Source organism: Dendrobates tinctorius, unplaced genomic scaffold, assembly GCF_039654945.1.
Source record: "Dendrobates tinctorius isolate UK_male_01 unplaced genomic scaffold, ASM3965494v1 ptg000016l, whole genome shotgun sequence".
NCBI classification, from domain to species: Eukaryota; Metazoa; Chordata; class Amphibia; order Anura; family Dendrobatidae; genus Dendrobates; species Dendrobates tinctorius.
In genome coordinates, this window is record NW_027361684.1 from 41,706,940 (window position 1) to 41,731,510 (window position 24,571).

The following is a 24,571-nucleotide window of genomic DNA, read 5'->3' on the forward strand; positions in this document are numbered from 1 at the left end:
TTTCTGCTGCTGCTGCTGTATCTCTTGGGCGGCTGTTGAATAAAGAGAAACAAAGGGCCAATGAATATCTTGATATTCCATGGCCCTAGTTTGGAGGAATGGGGGATTTGATAATTACCGTCTCTCATCTGCTGCTGGACTCCCCTCCTCAGCATGTTCCATTTGCTGCTCCATTTGGCGTGGTGGTGGTGCTGATGGTGCTGCAGTGGTCTCCTGCCTTCTCCTGCGCCTGGTTGCTGTCTTGGGTGGCATGTTGGGTGTGGCTGAGGGTCCCACTGTCTTGCTTTTATATATGTGTCTTGTGGGCAGAGCTACTAAGCATGCTCAGACCAAAAATACCGGATCCGGCCGCCGGATCCGGCGCATTGCGGCGCTCATAGGCTTTCATTGTGTGAAAAAGCCGGACGCGCCGGATCCGGCGTGTCCGGCTTTTTCGCCGGAGACAAAAAACGTTACAGTAGCCGTTTTTTCCAGACGCCGGATTGAGACACAATGCCGGATCCGGCGAAAACCGGATGAAACCCAAGGCCATCCAACGCGATCCGGCGCAAATGCAAGTCAAAGGGGGGGAAACCGGATCCGGCATTGCATTTCGCCGGATCCGGTTTTTGTCAAAAGCGCCGGATCGCGCCTGACGGCGAAAACCTGATGTGTGAAAGAGGCCTTACAGTGTGGTAATGATAATAAAATGTATTGGGAGCCTGTATATGACATGGGGGCTCCTGGTTAGGGGCTGCACGAGTGGGGCTGCGTTCACACTAGCGTTGTGGTACGGTGCGTTGTGAAGAGTAGCAATCCTGATCCAGATTAGATCTCTATACTTAACATAGGGAGGCACGGAGCTGCGTTTGCATCAGGATTTTCCGTGTTCTCGCTTGCTGCGAATTTTGGTTGTTAAAAAAAATCTGCAGCCATCCTGATATATGTCAGCAAAACCATATGATTGTCAATGTAGATGCACCTCAATCAGGATGCCTGCGTCCAATCTGCATGTGGATTTCATACTGCGCAGGCTCCGAGCCCATTGTCTTTTTTTCTTTCACCAGTCTCTCTCTCTCTCCCCCTATCCTCTACCCCAGAAGTCAGAATTTCACATTTCCAACCAAATCATCATTAGGGCGCAGTTCCATGCGTTTTCATCCATTTGCAGAAAAAACACGGATGCGAATAAATCGCGTCCAAGAGGGAATGACTACAACAATGAGGGTGCGGACTACTAGTCTGGGGGGATAGATGTCCCGCTGGTTCATTATCAGATCACCAGGGCCGATATGAAACTATTCTTACTGCACATGATGATATTACACTGCAGTAATAGGGGAGTCAGGGGGAAGGTGCCACTGGGGGAACAGAAAGGATCTTTTCAGTGTAATATGGAAACAAAACTGGCCCTAGTCCAAATCATTTTGTAGGCTTCAAATAAGTACACCTGCGAGGTTGTCCATGACTTTAATACTGGCTAAGGCCGGTTTCACATTTGCGCTTTATGGCGCTGCGACGGCCTGCGCACGGCCGCCGCTAAGCCCCGCCCCATCCGGTCATCGCCGCCTACTAGCGCACATGGACGATGGCGATCTGCGTACCCTATCTTTAGCATAGGGTGCGCAGATCGTGCGCTGGCCGTGCGCTAGGATTTTGGCATGCGCTGCACACTTTTGAAGATGCGCCGAGCACGCCAAAATGCAACATGCTGCGTTCGGCGCACACGGGCGCACCTTCAAAAGTGCGCAGCGCACGGCCAGCGCACGATCTGCACACCCTATGCTAAAGATAGGGTGCGCAGATCGCAAGCGTCCATGTGCGCTAGTAGGTGGCGATGACCGGATGGGGCGGGCAGGGAGCCGGGCTTAGCAGCGCCGTGCGCAGGCCGTCGCAGCGCCATAAAGCGCAAATGTGAAACCGGCCTAACCTTAGAATAGGTCAGCAATGTCTGACCAGTGAGGGGGCGACACCGAGCCCCCCGGCCCGGCAGCTGCTCTCAGTGTCTGATTTTACCATTCAGTAGGCTTTGCTTACATATTCTGCAGTGTGTGTACAGTGCTTCCAACATACCTTTTACGGATTATACTCTTATACAGCGCCAGCACAGACTGCAGCACTTACTAATCCAGACAGGACATGTACATAAAACGCCACAGATTAGAAAGGAATACATGGTAAGACTGTCTGCAACCAAGGAGCCGGGGGCCTGACCACAAGAGCTGACAATCTGAGGAGACAGCAACGCTGAATAACAGTCTACACTGCCTCACTAGATCCTTATACAGGTGGAGAATGAGGCCCTCACTGTACAGGCAAAGACCTGGAACGAGGACTGTGGAAAACAGATTAATATTAAAAAAAAAGAGCCGTTAAAAGAGCCGGCTCTTTATGGTGAGCGGAGCCGAATGAGCCGGATCGCCAAAAAGAGCCGAACTTCCCATCACTACACCAGAGACAACAAATCTGTAATGGAGGCTTCCCTTCCTGCCTTTGCTGTCAGAACACGCCCCCTCCCGGTATGACACGCCCCCGTAAATGACGTCACACCTGGAAGGAACCCATGCATTCTAGCATGACGTCACACCTGGAAGGATTCCATAGAATCTAGCATTTACCTAGAAAGCAGCAGTGTGTGGGTCGCTCTGTGTTTTGCTTGGTGACGGCCGATCATGTGTCCGTCCGGAGGGCGGGTAGGAGGGGTCAGGGGCCGGCTGAGGTCGGTGACCTTGCTCCTGCCCGCTGCCCTGCTCCTCCTGCTGTTCGTGTACTGCTGGCCCGGGCTTAGCGCCCTGCTGCTGCTGCTGCTGTGTGTGATCGCCGGCTGGGCTCTCAGCTGCTCGGGCGGCCGCTGGTGGAGAATTCCTGAGGCCGCGGGGATGCAGAGACCTGTGCAGCTCCGGAGAGCGACCGCCCAGTGGACTCCTGCCTCCTTACTGCTACTGATGGACAGCTACCTGGGGAAGACGGAGCCGCCAGCCCGGGACCTGAGAGAAAGGCTCACAAGACCCAACCCCACGGTGCCGACCCCTGCCCGGCGCTTGTCGTTCAGGTGGGTGCTGCATGCTCGTATCTGAGTGCCAGGGACGTGTCTACCGTGGGACCCCGTGTGTGTGGCGGCTGCCTGATAGCTATGCATGGAATAGAAGCCCCTATGGGGACCCTGTGGCCAGTAGTGGGGGGGGGTCATAAGCCCTGTGGTCAGTAGTGGGGGGGGTTCCTGAGCCCTGTGGTCAGTAGTGGGGGGGGGGGTCCTGAGCCCTGTGGTCAGTAGTGGGGGGTGGTCCTGAGCCCTGTGGTCAGTAGTGGGGGGGGTCCTGAGCCCTGTGGTCAGTAGTGGGTAGGGGGTCCTGAGCCCTGTGGTCAGTAGTGGGGAGGGGGTCCTGAGCCCTGTGGTCAGTAGTGGGGGGGGTCCTGAGCCCTGTGGTCAGTCCTATGATCAGGCTCTTTGCCAGGGTCCTTTACTGACAGTGGGGGTCCCAGGGATTAGATGTGTAGCCCTTCTCTTACGGTTAGGCTAAGTTCACCGTGATAGTTCCGGAATTCCATTCCGTGGGAAAATCGCATTTTTAAATTCCCACGATTTTTCCCGCGGAAAAACAAGCATTTTGCAAGCGTAATTAGCTTGCAGAATGCTAGCGTTTTCCAAGCGATCTGGAGCATCGCTTGGAGAACTGATTGACAGGTTGGTCACACTCGTCAAACATAGTGTTTGACAAGTGTGACCAACTTGTTACTACTGAGGCCGCCAATGCAGCATCAGTAGTAAAAGATAAAATGTAAAAAATAGTAAAAAAAAAATTAAAAATGGTGTTATTATTACCTTCCGTCGTCCTGCGCAGCCTTCCCGCCTCTCTCCACGCTCTCATTCCCAGTATTCCTTTGCGAAAATGACCGGGAGACTTTGCCATCCCGCGAGAACTGACGTCATCACGGGCATTTTCGCAAAGGATTATTGGGAATGGGAGCGTGGAGAGAGGCGGGAAGGCTGCGCGGGACGTCGGAAGGTGAGAATAACAATATTTTTTATTTTAAATTCTATTTTTTTACAGGGATATGGTACCCAAAGCCCGGAGGACAATCTCCTCTCCTCCGGACCGTGGGTACCATCCACAAATGTTCTGCTTACTTTTCGCATGGTGTGCACAGCCACATGCGGAAAGTAAGCAGAAAAACGCATTCCTATGGGTGCGGGATCGCCGCGATTCCGCAAAATGAATGAGCATGCTGCGTTTTTTACCGCGAAGCGATTCCGCCGCGGTAAAAACCGCAGCATTGCGGAATCCCATAGGAATGCATGGGATGCTTATTTTTCGCGGCAAAATCGCGCAGTTAAAACCGCTGCGGAAATGCGAAAAAAACACCACGTGTGAACTCAGCCTAAAAGTGACATCTTCAGAAGGATTTGCACTACAATCCTAAATATGAACGTATATCTCAGCATTAGGGCAGGGGTCTGATTTAGGAATTGGCTGTGAGCCGCCTCGTCTCCCTTCACTCATGTGCTGCCGTCCTGAATTCGCATTTAGGTGCCCAGCGGAGTGGGGTCCCGGTCGGACCAGACTGGCGAGTTATATTATGGGCTCTCTGAAGATCATTTATCTGTAGTTTTTTTTGTCTAGACCCCTCTTATTACCACAAAATGGATATTTTTGGCTCCAGTTTACATGTTCAAGACCCGAGCTCCTGTCACTAGGCTGGTGTTGCCACAATCGTGACTTCTGTGCATGCACCATCAATGGTAGAATGTAGAGAAGTAGCCGCCTTACGCTTATAACGCCACTCGCGTTCCTTTTTTTCTATTATTTTTTTAGAGAAAAACTTGTATTCAAAGGAGGCTGTTTAATCGCTTCTGGGCCCCACAGAGAACAATGTACCGTACACGGCTGATGTGACTTCAGCTTCATAGTCCATGGCTGCCGACTTTATGCAGTTTGTAGTATTGTCGGAGCGCGTGTCCGTTCTGATGGAATGTTGACTAGATGCGACTGTGGTCACAGGACACTATCCCTGAACCAGCACTAGTGTGGTTGGGACAGTGCTGCTGCAGAAGGGGAATATACAGTTGTGGCCAAAAGTATTGACACCCCTGCAATTCTGTCAGATAATACTCAGTTTCTTCCTGAAAATGATTGCAAACACAAATTCTTTGGTACTATTATCTTCATTTAATTTGTCTTAAATTAAAAAAACACAAAACGAATTGTCCTAAAGCCAAATTGGATTTAATTCCACACCAAACATAAAAAAGAGGGTGGACAAACGTTTTGGCACTGTTCGAAAAATCATGTGATGCTTCTCTAATTTGTGTAATTAACAGCACCTGTAACTTACCTGTGGCACCTAACAGGTGTTGGCAATAACTAAATCACACTTGCAGCCAGTTGACATGGATTAAAGTTGACTCAACCTCTGTCCTCTGTCCTTGTGTGTACCACATTGAGCATGGAGAAAAGAAAGAAGACCAAAGAACTGTCTGAGGACTTGAGAAACCAAATTGTGAGGAAGCATGAGCAATCTCAAGGCTACAAGTCCATCTCCAAAGACCTGAATGTTCCTGTGTCTACCGTGCGCAGTGTCATCAAGAAGTTTAAAGCCCTTGGCACTGTGGCTAACCTCCCTAGATGTGGACGGAAAAGAAAAATTGACAAGAGATTTCAACGCAAGATTGTGCGGATGTTGGATAAAGAACCTCGACTAACATCCAAACAAGTTCAAGCTGCCCTGCAGTCCGAGGGTACAACGGTGTCAACCCGTACTATCCGTCGGCGTCTGAACGAAAAGGGACTGTATGGTAGGAGACCCAGGAAGACCCCACTTCTTACCCCGAGTTATAAAAAAGCCAGGCTGGAGTTTGCCAAAACTTACCTGAAAAAGCCTACAACGTTTTGGAAGAATGTTCTCTGGTCAGATGAGACAAAAGTAGAGCTTTTTGGACAAAGGCATCAACATAGAGTTTACAGGAATAAAAAAGAGGCATTCAAAGAAAAGAACACGGTCCCTACAGTCAAACATGGCGGAGGTTCTCTGATGTTTTGGGGTTGCTTTGGTGCCTCTGGCACTGGACTGCTTGACCGTGTGCATGGCATTATGAAGTCAGAAGACTACCAACAAATTTTGCAGCATAATGTAGGGCCCAGTGTGAGAGAGCTGGGTCTCCCTCAGAGGTCATGGGTCTTCCAGCAGAACAATGACCCAATACACATTTCAAAAAGCACTAGAAAATGGTCTGAGAGAAAGCACTGGAGACGTCTAAGGTGGCCAGCAATGAGTCCAGACCTGAATCCCATAGAACACCTGTGGAGACATCTAAAAATGGCAGTTTGGAGAAGGCACCCTTCAAATATCAGGGACCTGGAGCAGTTTGCCAAAGAAGAATGGTCTAAAATTCCAGCAGAGCATTGTAAGAAACTCTTTGATGGTTACTGGAAGCGGTTGGTCGCAGTTATTTTGGCTAAAGGTTGTGCAACCAAGTATTAGGCTGAGGGTGCAAATACTTTTGTCTGGCCTATTTTTGGAGTTTTGTGTGAAATAATCAATGTTTTGCTTTTTGCTTCATTCTCTTTTGTGTTTTTTCATTTAAGACAAATGAAGATAATACCAAAGAATTTGTGATTGCAATCATTTTCAGGAAGAAACTGAGTATTATCTGACAGAATTGCAGGGGTGTCAATACTTTTGGCCACAACTGTACAGTGTTTTCTATGAAGCCATGAATTGGTTAAGCAGAGGTGGTGAATGCATCTACAAGTCTGAGTACCAGTGTTCACCCCACAGCCATTGAACATGTGCCATCTCCTCTGAAGGGAAGGAGATTAACCTGATATCCACATGTATGGAAATTACATTGGAGGTCTCCATTGGAGGTCTCGCACATTGATGACCGTCTGATATGACTGATTTATCTTCTACTGCTGTCCTATCTATTCCTTAAAGGGAATCTGTCACCCCATTTTTGGACTATCAGCTGCTGTCACTGCCTACAGCATTCTGTAATGCTGTAAATAAGCCCCCCCACCGATGTAACCTGAAAAATAAGAAAAATGAGTTATATTATACTCACCCAGGGGCAGTCCGGGTCCGAAGGGTGTCGCGGTCTGGCGCCTTCCAGCGGTGACGTCCTCTTCTTTGCTTCCCGTCGTGGCGCACTGCTCTGCCCTGTTGAGGAGAGAGTACTGGTCCGGTGCCTGCGCACTGCAGGTCAGAGAGGTCCGGCGCCTGCGCACTGCATTACTTTACTCTGCCCTCAACAGGGCAGAGCAATGCGTTGGGAAGCAGAGAAGAGGACGTCACCGTTAGAAGTTGGGAGGCGCCAGACTGCGACACCCTCCGGACACGGACCGCCCCTGGGTGAGTATAATATATCTTTTTTTTTGTTTACTTCTTTCAGGTTACATCGGTGGGGGGGGGGCTTATCTACAGCATTACAGAATGCTGTAGATAAGCCCCTGATGGCGGTGCCGGCAGCTGATAGTCCAAAAATGGGGTGACAAACAGGGTGGATAATATGGATCTATATTAAAGCTTTTTTTTTCTCCATCTCTAGGGAGACTCCTATTGTAATTAACCGGACGTTCATGAGCCCATGCAGGCGGTACCCTACCCACCAGCCCCAATCCAGTATGCCGGGATCTCTTCCTCCTGTATATATAGATGGCTTTCCAAGAAAACCTCTGCTGTCTCCTAAACATTCTCAGATGTGCAGTCCTGAGACAGTGAAAATTGCCCGTCCTGATGCGAATATTGCTCGATCGCCAGTGTAAGTGATCTGCTGTTCTAGGAGTTTTTCAGAGGTTGGGGGTGCTGAAGGTGTTTTTATATGGAGTAAAGTGGGATTTAGGCCACTGCCACAGTAAGTTGGATGGCTTGGTTGCAGTGAAGCTGCTCTTCCTAAACCTAGCGCCTGATTCTGTTAATCATCTTTTTCCTCCCCTTCTTCCAAGAGTCATAACGTTGTTATTTTTTGTCCACTTAGGCCTCTTTCACACATCAGTATCATACTTAAGGGTAGATACATATGACTACCCTGCTCAGATCTCTGCTATTACAGATGACTGACGAAAATTGTATCCCAGGCTACAAATAATAGTGCCTGGCTCAACCTTCAGCTGTGAACTGGTCATGTTTGAGGTCATGCCCAGTTCATACCTGATAAAGTCACAGTATAGGTGATGGGGTTGGTTGTCGACTGCAATCTACTATGCCTTGTGGCTTCAGTATATGCAATGTGTAAAGGGCCCGTTACACATAGCGATATCGCTAACAATATCGCTATAACGTCACTGGTTTTGTGACGCAGCAGCGATATTGCTAGCGATATCGCTATGTGTGATACTAACCTCCGACCGGCTCCCCCACTGATTATCGCTGATCGCGCGAGAACGTCCTGGGCCGTTTCTCGTCGGCCGCTTCCTGTGGCGCCGACGAGCGACGCGTGGAGGCGGGCGGACTTCTTCATCGCCGCATCTGACAGGCAAGCAGCGTCCGCCGACCGCTGCTGTGTCGCTGGTGAGATCTGCCTGTTTGGCAGCTCACTACCGACCACTTAGCGATGCACCAGCGATCCTGACCGGGTCGTATCGTGGTCGGGATCGCTGGTGCATCGCTAAGTGTAACGGTACCCTAAGTGTTTGACTCTTATGCCAACAAATAGAAAAAAACTCAGTTACTTTAAAAAATAAAAATTGGCACTTCTCTTGTGTAAAAAAAAAAAAAAAAAATTGCATCGGGAAGTTCATTGTCGAATATCTAAGACTCCCGCAGTTCCTAACACGTCCACGTCTGGGAAGGTCTACGGGACTTGGGGTGTGTGTTTTTCGTATGGCGCAAGTTAGAATCTTTCAAACTTTTACTGATGTCAAAAATCAGAGCTACAGGTCTTCTCACCAGCTCAGTTCCGAAATTCTGTAGTAGTTGTCATTTGATTTCCTTATTTCTTGTAGGGACGACACGCATGAAACGGGCCTCTCTACCCCAGTGAAATCAGGCAGTGGGAATCAGTTGGAGGACTGTAAGTTACACTGCTGCTGTCAACTTTGTAAAACGTAATATGAAGTGTATGTGTTGGTGCTTACGTATATTATGCTAGCCATTGCAAAAGTTTGCGGAAGTGTATTTTGGTGGCATCAGACCAGTAGACTTCGTAGCTGACCAGAATGGGGTGCTGCTTGCTTCCGACATATTATTCCTCATTTTCTCCTGAAATATATAGATGCTGCAATCAGAGGCTTTTCACTTTCCGCATTGAAGTAAACCTGCATGCTCCTCCATGCCAATGCCACAGTTATAAGCAAGTGTCCGCTTTAATAACTGACTTTTCCTCCTGTTCTCAAACGTTTGTGTGCTTTCAAAAGCAGTATGAAGGAAAAGTGTAGCAGATGCCCATGGCAACTAATTACATCTATCATAAGTTGACTTTCCTTTTTTTTTTTTTTTTTATTTTTCTCCCTTAGTTAACACCACTTCGTCCTCCAAGTCTTCTGCTGTTAAATCATCTGATAATAGAAGTAGTGGGTCACGTAGGAAGAAGGTTTTGTTGGTATGTTTAAGGCGTGATCCTTACCCACTGGTAAATACTTGTATCTGTTCTTACCCATTGACCCTTTTTCCTCCTTCATGAGGTGTTCATAAGTGTTCTTCTCCCCGTAGCCCCCACCACCTATTCCTGGATATAATGTTACATCTAAGGATCTGGATAATGAGAAAAAGGCATTTTTACAGAGGCTTAACAAGGCACTGGAAGAACCTGCTGGTGAGTATTTTGGTTACTAGATGGTGAATTGGTGAAACCTTGTCCAAATTACACGGATTTATTTATTTTTATAAGATCTTATCCCTGTCACCTCTACTCCACCAATGACCACTGCGATTACTGCATCACCTCTCTTTATTTTAGCTAATACCACATCTGCTCTGACATCACAGTCCTCTACAGCAAGCAGTAACCCCTTACTACAGAGCCTAGCAAAAATGCAAAGCAAGGAGGGTTCACAAGGTGAGGATGCTGATGATGTCTCAGCATGTATGACAATATGGGGTCTAAGCTCCCCTATCCACAGGGGGTGTTGCAGCTCAGTACCATTCACTTTTTTCAGTTTTGCGTTTTCGTTTTTTTGCTACCCTTCGTCTCGGAGTCTTTTGTATCTTTCCATCAATATGGCCATGTGAGGCTTGTTTTTTGCGGGATGAGTTGTACTTTTTAAACGACACCATCGGTTTTACCATGTCATGTACTAGAAAATGGGAAAATTCCAAGTGTGGTGAAATTGCAATAAAGTGCAATCCATACTTGTTTTTTGTTTAACTTTGTTGCTAGGTTCACTAACTGCTAAAACTGACCTACCATTATAATTCTCCAGGTCATTACGAGTTCATAGACACCAAACATGACTAGGTTTTTTTATCTAAGTGGTGAAAAAAATTCCAAACTTTGTTAAAAAAAATTGCGCTACTTTCGATGCCCATAGCGTCTCCATTTTTTGTGATCTCGGGTTGGGTGAGGGCTTGCTTTTTGCTTCCTGAGCTGTCGTTTTTAATGATACCAATTTGGTGCAGATACGATCTTTTGATCGCCAGTTACTGCATTTTAATGCAAAGTTGCGGCGACCAAAAACGTAATTCTGGTGTTTTGACTTTTTCTCGCTACGCCGTTTAGCAATCAGGATAATCCATTTTTTCTTTTTGGGCGATTCTGAACGCAGCGATTCCAAATGTGTGGTTATTTTTTTTTTTTATTTTGAATGGGGCGAAAAGGAGGTGATTTGAACTTTTTTTTTTAATAGTTTCCAAAAAGGTCTATGGTCAGGAATGGAACCATTTTATTGGGGGAGAGGGGAGCAACATTTGTGGCAACCCTCTCAGACCAAACTTTTCTACATCACTGGTTGTTATCCAGTGTATAGTCATGACAATGTGGAAGAGCCGTAGACTGAAAGGACTCTCCTCATATGTTTAAATTGCAAAGTGTCGTTTTGTAAGATGGGACAGTCGTTGCATGTGAAATTATAAATGGAAAGTGATGGCATATCACTACAATGTTCCACCACTTTGGGGGATTTGGTCTCCTAGGATCTACAGCTCTGGTGTATCCCTTTAGACTGTTCAGTGTGTCTCACTGCACATGTGGGAGGCCAGAAGCTCCGCTCTGCAGGGAGTACTTAGACTGGCAGGTAGGGCTAAATCACTGCTGCAGCACTTTTTTTTTGTTTTGTTTTTTGTTCTCAAGATCAGTGGTGGTCACACGTACAATGTGACATTTCTAATCAAAATGCTGCTTGTAAGCCCTGGCAAAAGTGTATAACTGAGACCTGATGTGCTGTCATCTAAAATGCCTTTGTTTTGTCCTTCAGAGCCTGTACAAACTGTTGCTGCAGACTTTCCAAATCAGAAGGGGATCTCGTTGGGTTTGTCTCCTAAAGATGTTTCTGGTGAGAATGTTTCCCTCAAGCTGGTGTCCCCACAAGCTACAGCTGCTACAGCAAACCCAATGACTTTCGGCACAATGAATAGCACACAAACAAACAGTACCCCCGCAGCAAGCCAGTTTGGAGCTTCAAAGCCCTTCTCTTTCGGGGGAAAAAACAACCAGTCCTGTGTCCTTTGCATCCACAAAGCTGTGCCTGCTCCAGCTATGACTTTTGGAAACTCTTCTGCAGCTCAGAATAGCACACTTGGGACCCCTGGACCAACAGAAAACAAGCTGTCTTTTGGTGAGTGTAAAATTGTCCTTGAGTCAAATATGATTTTCATAGTTTTTGCAATATTTTACAATATTTTATTGAAAGCTGTTTATTGATACAAAACGTATGACCATAAGGCAATCACTTTTTTATAAGTCCCTCCTGATGTGGTGAGTAACCAAACTTCACCTGGAAAATAGGCTTTGGCACCTCTACTATTCCCTCTTGACCTTCTGGCTCGTGCACTTCAGGTTTCCTTACTGTAATCTGTAAAAGCTGTTGCAAAATGGTCTGCTACAAGGCATGGAAAGTCTGTGTAAAGCATAGATTGGTTCCTAATTTGAAAATATCTATATTTGCCCTCGAGCAGCATAAGTGTGCTGACGGGATCCCCTTTATTGACTGGCCAGGCCGAAGTGTCAGACTGGCTTATGAGTTGAATGTCTCTTAATTCTAATTATTCCATATGATCTCTTTACCTATAGGGATACCTGCTACACCATTTGGTCAGCATGCCTCTCATGCACCCATTAATTTTGGGACTCCAATCTCCTCGGTTGGCAGCCCTGCCTCCACCTCATTTGGTAAGATGCATGTTTTGACTGGCTATGATACGACATGTTGTAGCGGACAGCAAGGCACTCAAAATTTCAGAAACGTGGAGGTGCACAAGTAGGATATCCAGCCGTAATACTAATAATAATGATGAACTTGGCACTCAAATGCGTGAAAAAATTGATTCCATTTTATTGGCATCCAAATCACATGTATTCTAAGCGTTTTCGGTCCTTCATAGGACCTTCATCAGAGAATTGTCAATATGATTTACTGTTTAAAGACAAATGTAAAAGAAAACAGAAAAAAAATTAAATATCACATGATGCACAAAAGAAAGTTAGGCAAAAAAAGAAAAAATACATAACAAGTTACGTCGAATAAGCATATATACAGTCCTGCATTTTAGAGACTGTTACACAAAGACGTGTAATGCACAATCCGCGAAGATATACGTGAAAATTGATGTTAAGAAAAAAACCAACCATACTATTATTTGATAAAGTGAGGAAGTTGAAGTGAAGCACCTCTGGAATAGAAAAGAAGTCAAAAAGCAATATGGTAGTGCCTATATCATATGTGGTCTGAATATGTTGGTCCTCCTAGGAGGAAAAAGGGAAGAGTAAGGTTAGGCAATATGATGGTGCAATATATATTTTCATTACATACGTGCACAATCCATTTTATACATGAGAGGTAAGGTGTAAAACTCCCTATTTTACCTGGATGCTGCTTTAGAAGCTATGTATTTTAGATAGCGCTATTGTAATGTGACATAAGTCGCTATGGGATGGCGCTGGAAAGGAGGGAGAAAACAACAAATATTGAGTATACACAGGTTGTATATTTAAGGTGCCATATGTAGAGTCAGCCCCTTACTTTACCTGCGTTGGTGGCCCCTTGTGACTTGCGGTATGTACCGCTTTGAGCAGAGGACGCCATGGTCTGGCGTCTGCTTCCGGGTATTTAACCCGGTGGGAACGCCCCCTTAGACCGCGTCATCGCGGTCACATGGTACCGCTGTGTGGGCCTGCGATATGTGTAAGAAGCACATATTGGAACGCGTCACAGCGGTCACCTGACCCCGCTGTCCGCGCCTGCGCTGAGTGTAAAGATCAGGGCACAAGTGGTGCGCATGTCACTGAGAGAGATCAAAGATGTAAACAGTGTTAATGGACCACATTCTAGTGGTCACACAATCAGGGTGTATGTGAGCCATGACTGTAAGAAAACAGCATTTGTATTGGTGCATAAGGGATTCCTGATACTGCGTTTCAGTTGAATATGTATATTATATAGACCTGTACCTCTTTGATTCTCTTAGCATTAGTAATTACAAAGTCATACAAATAAAGGCATTCCCTATAATGTAGAGGTTGGTGAGGTGTATATCATACCAAGTAGACAGAGGTGCCCAGTGGGAAGAAGAAGAGTAGGTCTAACGATTCTATTTAGAGAAAAAGAGAGAGAATATATAATAAATAATCAATGAATATGTATAAATAAACATTAAAACTAGAGGTAAATGCACATTACACAGGTACCCGGTGTTTCACAGGAACCTCTGAATATCATAGTCTCTATTCAGTCCTTTTGGCTGAAGAGTGAAAATCCAATAGGCTTCCCTTCTCTTGAGGGTCTTAGTCCTATCCTGACCCCTCCTGTTGGGTTCAATCTGATCCAAAACTTGGAATTTGAGTTGAGAAATATTATGTCCTTTATCCAGGAAGTGGTACGTTAAAGAGAGAGGAGTCCTTTTACACCTTATGTTTGATTTGTGTTGGGATATTCTATCCCTTACCATTTGGGTCGTTTCACCAACATAGGCCAGGCCACACGGGCATTTTATCAAATATATAACATATGTGGTCTCACATGTATAAAATCCTTTGATTGGAATGGCTTGTCCAGTCTGTGCATGAAAGATTTGGTTCCCTGTTTGTATGTTATTACACTGTAAACATGCTAGACATGGAAAAGTTCCCTGTTTCTGTGTCCAGAGAAATCTCAGTCTCGGTACTATTATGTTTGAACCTGCATCTGCTTTAACCAACATGTCCTTTAAATTTTTTAGTCTGCGATAGCATGAAAGGAAGGGTTGTTGAAACTCCGGTATTTCTGGGTAACTGTTAGTAAGTATGCTCCAGTTTTTTTTTATAGTGGCCTGTATTTTTCTGGAATAGGGATGAAATGTATTTACAAATGGTATACGTTTGTTGGAATTTATAGTCCTAGGATTCCTATTAGAGCTAGGTTCTGTCAATAGTCCACTGGGGTACCCCCTTTCGGTGAATTTGTGTGTCATTTCCTCTAATCTCAATTTCTTTGTCTCAACATTAGTTACAATCCTATTGATCCTACAGTACTGGGATCTGGGGATTGATTTCTTAATAGCCGGGGGATGAAAGCTGTTAAAGTGTAGAATGCTGTTCCTATCCGTCAGTTTAACGTATAGGTCAATTGATAATTCTCCCCCCTCGTTCTACAGACCAACGTATCCAAGAAGCTCATCTTATCAGTGCTATGTTGAAGGCTAAATCTCAATTCGGGCCAAATGTTATTAATGTGGTGATCAAATTGTAACAGAGTGTCAATGGGGCCATTCCAAACACAAAAAATATAGTCAATGAATCTAACCCACACGCTCGAGTGCTGTGAAAACAGAGGGTGGGTGTATACAAAATTCTTCTAAAAAAAAAAAAGCCATATAAGCAATGGCATACGGGGGCGCTACGTGTGACCCCATTGCGGTGCCCTGTCTCTGGATGTAGAAAGTATCTTGAAATAAAAAGTAATTTTCTTTAAATACCAATCCTAAAAGGTCAGAACAAAGGTTACAAATGTTGGGGTCAATGCCCGCTTGCTCTAAGAGTATGTTTGTGGCCCTCATGCCCTTCTCATGTGTTATGGACGTGTATAGACTATTGAAGGGGGGGAAGGGGACCCAGGGTTTTAATGAGGGTTAGAAATTCATTAGTGTCCTTAAGGTAAGATTTTGTTGTTATGATTAATGGTGTGAGGATCTTCTCTAACAACATAACGGGTGGTGATAAAATAGAGTCTGTAGAGGACACAATAGGACGCCCTGGTGGTTTATCCAACCTTTTGTGGATCTTTGGTAGAATGTAAAAAACGGGTATAATCAGGTCCGTTTTCAAAAGAAATTCCCCCAGTTTTTTATCTATAGTACCATCTTTGAGATGATGATCTATGATGGGTTGTATCTTGTTGATAATGGAATTGAGTGGATTGCATGGAATGATCCCATATACCGTGTCATTTAGCTGTCTATTAATTTCAGTAAGGTCGTCTGTCCTATCCATGATCACTATGGCCCCTCCTTTATCAGCTGGTTTTATGACCAGTGATTTGTCTGAGGATAGATCATCAAGAGCCGCTTTTTCTTGCTTAGACAAATTATTGTGGTAATGAAATCCCCCTTGATTGACTTCCCTATTGAAATGTTGTATGTCACTTTCCACTAGTGAAATGAAGGTTTCCACTGGTGGGTTCCCCCTAGGGCACATGAATGAACTATGTGTACGGAGTCCCAACTCCTTGAATTGTAATAATGATGAGGTGGCCTGAACCGTCGGTACAGTAGGTTGTTTTGATAAATGAACCTTTAGCCTAAGGTTTCTAAAGAACCTGTGTAAGTCCATATTAAGTTCAAAGAAGTCAAACTTGTATGATGGACAAAAGGATAACCCTTTCTGGAGTAATGACAACTGATTTGTGTTCAGATTTTTAGAGGAAATATTAACTACTAATGGTGTATTACCTGTGATCTGGTCGTTACGTTGATTCTGGCTTCCCCGGTTGCATTGGCCGCCCCGCCTCGTCTTCCTCTTAGGCGGCCCCGGTTGTGGCCTAAAAAAAACGTGGAGGTAGCGCTGTTGGTTGTACCAGATCTGCTGTCTGCTGATCCAGACGAACTTTGTGAGGGGCGACGTCTGGGTAAATGTTGTGTATCCCGCCATCCGTATACTCGGTTTTGCAAGTAATCTTCAGAATCCTGTAGGAATTTCGATCGTTTCTTCTTTTCCAGATCTGACTTGTGTGAAAGCATATTTTCTCCTTCGTCTCATTGGGGGACACAGGTACTGTGGGTGTATGCCGCCACCGCCGCCTGGAGGCTGACACCAAGTGAAAAAAAGAGGTTAGCTCCTCCGCCGCCGTATACACCCTCGCCCCGATTGCGGGCGGAAACCAGTTTTATGCTTAGTGTCCGTTGGAGGCACACACGTCTGTTTTTCTCCAGACTTTTTCTCTTTTTTTCTATGAAGATAAGACAGGGGCGACGGACCCGATTGAAAAGGTTCGATCTCCCCAAACCATCAACGGGTGAGCACGGGCGAGTGTCCCTCCACGTATAGTCTCCCGTGACGTGGGACATGATGCCGGACTTAGCCCTGACCACCCCTAGGTAGTGAAACCATGGGCTGTACAGAGGCACAAGACAGTCCGAGCGACCCCCCCCACTGCTCCACCAACGCTAGACGGCGGTGTTGCAAGGTGGTGGACGGTCCCTCTCCTCATCCCTGAAGGGAGGATGGAGCTAGGGTGCTTGCACCGTCCTGGGTATGGCTCCCCTCCCCTCTACCTGATCTGGCGAAGTCGTCATGGAGGGCATGGCCTGGGAGGGCCCTGCGGCAACGTCTATAGGGCTGGAGCCCTTAGCTTTGTGCGGTCGAGCGAAGGTCTTTTTCCCCTCCTCCTCCCTGGCGGCGTGTATGATGCAGTGTTCGGACGCCGGCCACGCTTCCTTGGCTGATGTGCGGTGGCCTGCCCGCCCGCCCCCTCCCCCCGCCACAGACAGAAGCTAAAAATCCAGCCTGCGGCTTCGGCTGGTGTTAGGCCACGGGCGGAAGTCCCGCCCTCCCTTCTCCACGTCACTTCCGGCGGCTCACCCCCCATGGCCTGAGCGGGTGCCGAAGAAATTGAGCCTCCGGTTTCACTCCAGAGCAGGCCGCAACCGTGAAAGAACGGCTGCTTCCGTCGGCCCACCCACAGCTGAAGCGCGCATCTTTGAGAGGAGCAGCGCGCGGCAGAGACACGTGAGGACACAGGACCGGGGTAAATGCGACCCCAGACTCTAGAGGCCATGCTACGGAAGTGACGTGGAGAAGGGAGGGCGGGACTTCCGCCCGCAGCCTAACACCGGCCGAAGCCGCGGGCTGGATTTTTAGCATCTGCCCGCGGCGGACGGGGGGCGGGCAGTCAGACCGCCGCACATCAGCCAAGGAAGCGTGGCCGGCGTTGGGACACGGCGTCAGACACGCCGCCAGGGAGGAGGAGGGGGAAAAGACCTTCGCTCAACCACATGAAGCTAAGGGCTCCAGCCCTATGGACGCTGTGGCAGGGCCCTCCCAGGCCATCCCCTCCATGATGACTTCGCCAGCTCAGGTAGAAGGGAGGGGGGCCATATCCAGGACGGTGCAGGCACCCTAGCTCCATCCTCCCTCCAGGGATGAGGAGAGGGACCATCCGCCGCCTTGCAGCACCGCCGTCTAGCGTTGCTGGAGAAGTGGGGGCCGCTCGGACTGTCTTGTGCCTCTGTACAGCCCATGGTTTCAATACCTAGGGGTGGTCAGGGCTAAGTCCTGCACAATGTCCCACGTCACGGGAGAGGTTACGTGGAGGGACACTCGAACGTGCTCGCCCGTTGATGGTTTGGGAAAATCGGACCCTTTCAATAGGGTCCGTCGCCCCTGTCTCATTTTCATAGAAAAAAAGAGAAAAAGTCTGGCGAAAAACAGACGTGTGTGTGTGTCTCCAACGGACACTAAGCATAAAACTGGTTTCCGCCCGCAATCGGGGCGAGGGTGTATACGGCGGAGGAGGAGCTAACCTCTTTTTCACTTGGTGTCAGCCTCCAGGCGGCAGTAGCATACACCCACAGTACCTGTGTCCCCCAATGAGACGAAGGAGATCTGCTTTCACACAGGTCAGATCTGGAAAAGAAAAGATAGAAATTCCTACGGGATACCGAATTTTACTTGCAAAACAGAGTATACGGATGGCGGGATACACAACGTTTCCCCAGACGTCGCACTTCACAAAGTTCGTCTGGATCAGCAGACAGCAGATCTGGTACAACCAACAGCGCTACCTCCACGTTTTTTTTAGGCCACAACCGGGGCCGCCTAAGAGGAAGACGGGGCGGCCAATGCAACCGGGGAAGCCAGAATCAACGTAACGACCAGATCACAGGTAATACACCATTAGTAGTTAATATTTCCTCTAAAAACCTGAACACAAATCAGTTGTCATTACTCCAGAAAGAGTTATCCTTTTGTCCATCATACAAGTTTGACTTTTTGAACTTAATATGGACTTACACAGGTTCTTTAGAAACCTTAGGCTAAAGGTTCATTTCTCAAAACAACCCACTGTACCGACGGTTCAGGCCACCTCATCATTATTACAATTCAAGAAGTTGGGAGACTCCGTACACATAGTTCATTCATGCCCCCTAGGGGGAACCCACCAGTGGAAACCTTTGTTTCACTAGTGGAAAGGGACATACAACATTTCAATAGGGAAGTCACTCAAGGGGGATTTCATTACCACAATAATTTGTCTAAGCAACAAAAAGCGGCCTTTGATGATCTATCTTCAGACAAATCACTGGTCATAAAACCAGCTGATAAAGGAGGGGCCATAGTGATCATGGATAGGACAGACTACCTTACTGAAATTAATAGACAGCTAAATGACACAGAGGTATATGGGATCATTCCATGCAATCCACTCAATTCCATTATCAACAAGATACAACCCATCATAGATCATTATCTGAAAGATGGTATTATAGATAAAAAATTGGGGGAATTCCTTTTGAAAACGGACCCGATTACACCCGTTTTTTACATTCTACCAAAGATCCACAAAAGGTTGGATAAACCACCAGGGCGTCCTATTGTGTCCTCTACAGACTCTATTTTATCACCATCCGCTATGTTAGAGAAGATCCTCACACCATTAATCAAAACAACAAGATCTTACCTTAAGGACACTAATGAATTTCTAACCCTCATTAAAACCCTGGGTCCCCTTCCCTTCTCTTCAATTTTGGTCACTTGGGACGTGAATAGTTTATACACGTCAATAACACATGAGAAGGGCATGAGGGCCACAAACATACTCTTAGAGCACGCGGGCATTGACCCCAACATTTGTAACCTTTGTTCTGACCTTTTAGGATTGGTATTTAAAGAAAATTACTTTTTATTTCAAGATACTTTCTACATCCAGAGACAGGGCACCGCAATGGGGTCACACGTAGCTCCCCCGTATGCCATTGCTTATATGGCTTTTTTTTCAGGAGAATTTTGTATACACCCACCCTCTGTTTTTACAGCACTCGAGCGTGTGGGTTAGATTCATTGACTATATTTTTTGTTTGGAATGGCCCCATTGACACTCTGTTACAATTTGATCACCACATTAATAACATTTGGCCCGAATTGAGATTTAGCCCTCAATATAGCACTGATAAGATGAGCTTCTTGGATACGTTGGTCTGTAGAACGAGGGGGAGAATTATCAATTGACCTATACGTTAAACCGACGGATAGGAATAGCATTCTACACTTTAACAGCTTTCATCCCCCGGCTATTAAGAAATCAATCCCCAGATCCCAGTACTGTAGGATCGATAGGATTGCAACTAATGTTGAGAGAAAGAAATTAAGATTAGAGGAAGTGACACACAAATTCACCGAAAGGGGGTACCCCAGTGGACTATTGTCAGAATCTAGGTCTAATAGGAATCCTAGGAGTATAAATTCCAACAAACGTATACCATTTGTAAATACATTTCATCCCTATTACCGAAAAATACAGGCCACTATCAATAAACAATGGAACATACTAACAGCTACCCTGAAATACCGGAGTTTCAACAACCCTTACTTTCATGCTATCGCAGACCAAAAAATTTAAAGGACATGTTGGTTAAAGCAGATGCAGGTTCAAACATAATAGTACCGAGACTGAGATTTCTCTGGACACAGAAACAGGGAACTTTTCCATGTCTAGTATGTTTACAGTGTAATAACATACAAACAGGGAACCAAATCTTTCATCCACAGACTGGAAAAGCCATTCCGGTCAAAGGATTTTACACATGTGAGACCACATATGTTATATATTTGATAAAATGCCCGTGTGGCCTGGCCTATGTTGGTGAAACGACCAAAATGGTAAGGGAAAGAATATCCCAACACAAATCAAACATAAGGTGCAAAAGGACTCGTCTCCCTTTACCGTACCACTTCCTGGATAAAGGACATAATATTTCTCAACTCTAATTCAAAGTTTTGGATCAGATTGAACCCAACAGGAGGGGTAAGGATAGGACTAAGACCCTCAAGGGATGGGAGGCCTATTGGATTTTTACTCTTCAAACTTTGGAGCCAAAAGGACTGAATAGAGACTATGATATTCAGAGTTTTCTGTGAAACACCGGGTACCTGTGTAATGTGCATTTACCTCTAGTTTTAATGTTTATTTATACATATTCATTGATTATTTATTATATATTCTCTCTCTTTTTCTCTAAATAGAATCGTTAGACCTACTCTTCTTCCCACTGGGCACCTCTGTCTACTTGGTATGATATACACCTCACCAACCTCTACATTATAGGGAATGCCTTTATTTGTATGACTTTGTAATTACTAATGCTAAGAGAATCAAAGTGATACAGGTCTATATAATATACATATTCAACTGAAACGCAGTATCAGGAATCCCTTATGCACCAATACAAATGCTGTTTTCTTACTGTCATGGCTCACATACACCCTGATTGTGTGACCACTAGAATGTGGTCCATTAACACTGTTTACATCTTTGATCTCTCTCAGTGACATGCGCACCACTTGTGCCCTGATCTTTACACTCAGCGCAGGCGCGGACAGCGGGGTCAGGTGACCGCTGTGACGTGTTCCAATATGTGCTTCTTACACATAGCCAGACCATGGCGTCCTCTCCTCAAAGCGGTACATACCGCAAGTCACAAGGGGCCACCAATGCAGGTAAAGTAAGGGTCTGACTCTACATACGGCACTTTAAATATACAACCTGTGTATACTCAATATTTATTTTCTCCCTCCTTTCCAGCGCCATCCCATAGCGACTTATGTCGCATTACAATAGCGCTATCTAAAATACATAGCTTCTAAAGCAGCATCCAGGTAAAATAGGGAGTTTTACACCTTACCTCTCATGTATAAAATGGATTGTGCACGTATGTAATGAAAATATATATTGCACTATCATATTGCCTAACCTTACTCTTCCCTTTTTCCTCCTAGGAGGACCAACATATTCAGACCACATATGATATAGGCACTACCATATTGCTTTTTGACTTCTTTTCTATTCCAGAGGAGCTTCACTTCAACTTCCTCACTTTAACCAATAATAGTATGGTTGGTTTTTTTCTTAACACCAATTTTCACATATATCTTCGCGGATTGTGCATTACACGTCTTTGTGCAACAGTCTCTAAAATGTAGCACTGTATATATGCTTATTCGACGTAACTTGTTATGTATTTTTTCTTTTTTTGCCTAACTTTCTTTAGTGCATCATGTGATATTTAATTTTTTTTCTGTTTTCTTTTACATTTGGCTTTAAACAGTAAATCATATTGACAATTCTCTGATGAAGGTCCTATGAAGGACCGAAAACGCTTAGAATACATGTGAATTGGATGCCAATAAAATGGAATCAATTTTTTCACGCATTTGAGTGCCAAGTTCATCATTATTATGATTTGGCGTCAGCAGGATTTGAGGGGAAAACAATAAATGTTTTATTGACAGAGCTGTTTGAGAGCTTTCTTTTTACAAGCCTAATTGTTTTGTATGACACCATTCAATGTACTAAAAATTCCAAGCGTAATGAACTCTGGGAGGGTGAAGGACATGAAAAGGGGATGGATGGGGGGGACTGCACAAAATAATTGTGCTATTGATTTTGGGGGGATTGCTTTGTAGTATGTGGAAGAAATTACCTTGTAGTAGGATTCTCCAGGTTAGTATAGTGGTCTATGATGTTGTCGTAGTAAAGAAAACGCGGACACTGTTGGGAGGGTGACTGAGGGCAGTGGTGAGCCTTTGTTTTCTTTTTGGGAGTGAGGGGGTCCCTAATGTGAGATTATATTGCAGGTTTCTGATTGCTTGTTCTATATAATGCAATGTCACAGTGCATAGCTAAAATAACTGTCTATTATGAAGACTTCATGGGCTTCACAGGAGTACCACCGTGGCAACAGATCTGCAATCACAGCATTCTGTAACGCTGTAGATAAGCCCCCGATGTAACCTGAAAGAGAAGAAAAACGATTTATATTATACTCACCTGGGGCGGTCCAAGTCCGGTTTTGGTCCGATGGGTGTCGCGGTCCGGTCTGCCACCAACTGTCATTCGCCAATTTATCCCCTCCAAGTGTGCCAAATGCGGTGTAAAATTGTATATAATATGCAAGAGCACATCAGGATACACATGCACCTTTCTAATATATGAAGGTAGGGACATCAAAAAACAACCAAACACCAAACTACCCCAAGACAATTGGCATCCCAGGTAGAATTGTAACTACGCCATTTCTTCACCAAGGGTACCACATGTACACGGACTATTACTACAGAAACTGGTGCAATAAAATTGGAGGTCTTTCTTAGTACCAAAAAGATTAATGATGGTGACAGTGGGGAAAAAATGCAAATTGTAATTTTTTTTTTTTCTCTAACTTATGTTGCATCAACAGCATAAAAAAAAGTGGCATCACACTACTCAAATAGAATAAAAGAGTATTCGCGCTATGAAACAGACACCAAAAACACTACTGGTCAATTATGAGAAATACCTGCAATGATTCAGAAGAAACCTTGTAAGGCCTGGACGACGAGGAAATTGTCTTCCAAAAGATTCAATGCAATAAACTAAAGGATAAAAACAGGTATTTAGGAGGTGAATAAAAATATATATATAAAAAAACTGCTAAATATAGAAGTTAAAAATTAGCAGTGAATTAGTGCCCTTCTTATTGAGCAAATAGGCAAAAAGAGTTACAATACCAGTAGAGGCAGTGGTTAAGCACCCTATGAGTTGTGCAAAATAAGCAAAAATTTAACAATATACAGTATAATAAGAGCACTAACTAAACGCAGAGGGAGGAGCTGCGGCCGAGGAACGTATATAAATACTGGCGATGGCGTCAAGGAATAAGCAAAGTGTCCAGTGAGACCAGAAATATTCTGAAGCTGTGCCGCTGGAAATAAATAACACTGTACAGTATAAGTGCTGAGGGTGCACAGAACAAATGTCCAGTTACAGATTATCCGATGCTGTACCGTTCACTCACCGCTGCCCTGGACGGCCTCCTCAGCGAGACATAAGTTAAGTACAATGTAACTTGCTGGTGGATACTCCAAGCTATGAACAATGCAGGTTCCTGACACTGTTCTGAACACCCCCAGCACCTGTTTTTTGGCCATAATAATTATCTGTGAACGGTACAGCATCGGATAATCTGTAACTGGACCTTTGTTCTGAGCACCCTCGGCCCTTATATTGTACAGTGTTATTTATTTCCAACGGCACAGCTTCAGAATATTTCTGGTCTCACTGGACACTTTGCTTTTTCCTTGCCGCTATCGCCAGTATTTATATACGTTCCTCGGCCGCAGCTCCTCCCTCTGCGTTTAGTTAGTGCTCTTATTATACTGTATATTGTTAAATTTTTGCTTATTTTGCACAGCTCATAGGGTGCTTAACCACTGCCTCTACTGGTATTGTAACTCTTTTTGCCTATTTGCACAATAAGAAGGGCACTAATTCACTGCTAATTTTTAACTTCTATATTTAGCAGTTTTTTATATATATTTTTATTCACCTCCTAAATACCTGTTTTTATCCTTTAGTTTATTGCATTGAATCTTTTGGAAGACAATTTCCTCATCGTCCAGGCCTTACAAGGTTTCTTCTGAATCATTGCAGGTATTTGTCATAATTGATCAGTAGTGTTTTTGGTGTCTTTCATAGCGCGAGTACTTTTTTATTCTATTTGATTCATATTATATTTACGCCTTTGTGGTAAAGGTCTTTTGGTACTTGCAGCTGATTCAGCCCACATATACTTGTGCCGCTATTACTACTATTTTATTTGTGCATCACACTACTCGCTACCTCCCTAGATAAATACATTAGAGGCTACAATTTACAAAAGACATTTATGGAGGATTTCTGTTGCTCTTGAACCCCACAGGCTCTACAAATTTCAGCCAAATTTGTGTTCCAAACTTCAAACATTGCTCCTTCCGTTCCGAGCCTTGATGTTTGTC

General features: G+C 45.2%; 1 protein-coding gene and 1 long non-coding RNA gene across 4 annotated transcripts in view; one reads left to right on the top strand and one right to left on the bottom strand.

Annotated features, from left to right (window-relative positions):
* The first annotated feature begins 2,447 nt into the window (after window positions 1-2,447).
* The window catches only part of LOC141080489 (uncharacterized), a 30,515-nt gene continuing 8,391 nt past the window's right edge, over window positions 2,448-24,571 (top strand). The window contains exons 1-8 of one of the 3 annotated variants that reach the window (XM_073565735.1): window positions 2,448-3,031; window positions 7,526-7,738; window positions 8,922-8,989; window positions 9,432-9,547; window positions 9,628-9,730; window positions 9,806-9,973; window positions 11,328-11,687; window positions 12,143-12,241. In XM_073565735.1, coding sequence (XP_073421836.1) covers window positions 2,652-3,031; window positions 7,526-7,738; window positions 8,922-8,989; window positions 9,432-9,547; window positions 9,628-9,730; window positions 9,806-9,973; window positions 11,328-11,687; window positions 12,143-12,241 — 1,507 coding nt within the window. In that variant the 5' untranslated portion in view covers window positions 2,448-2,651. The remainder of the gene's footprint in view (window positions 3,032-7,525; window positions 7,739-8,921; window positions 8,990-9,431; window positions 9,548-9,627; window positions 9,731-9,805; window positions 9,974-11,327; window positions 11,688-12,142; window positions 12,242-24,571) is intronic. The other 2 variants (XM_073565736.1, XM_073565737.1) reach the window with 2 other exon arrangements.
* On the bottom strand, window positions 12,749-13,217 carry LOC141080490 (uncharacterized). The gene is made up of 3 exons (XR_012228938.1): window positions 13,097-13,217; window positions 12,935-13,008; window positions 12,749-12,814 (listed from the first exon to the last, which is right to left on the bottom strand). It is a non-coding gene; the product is annotated as an uncharacterized lncRNA (long non-coding RNA).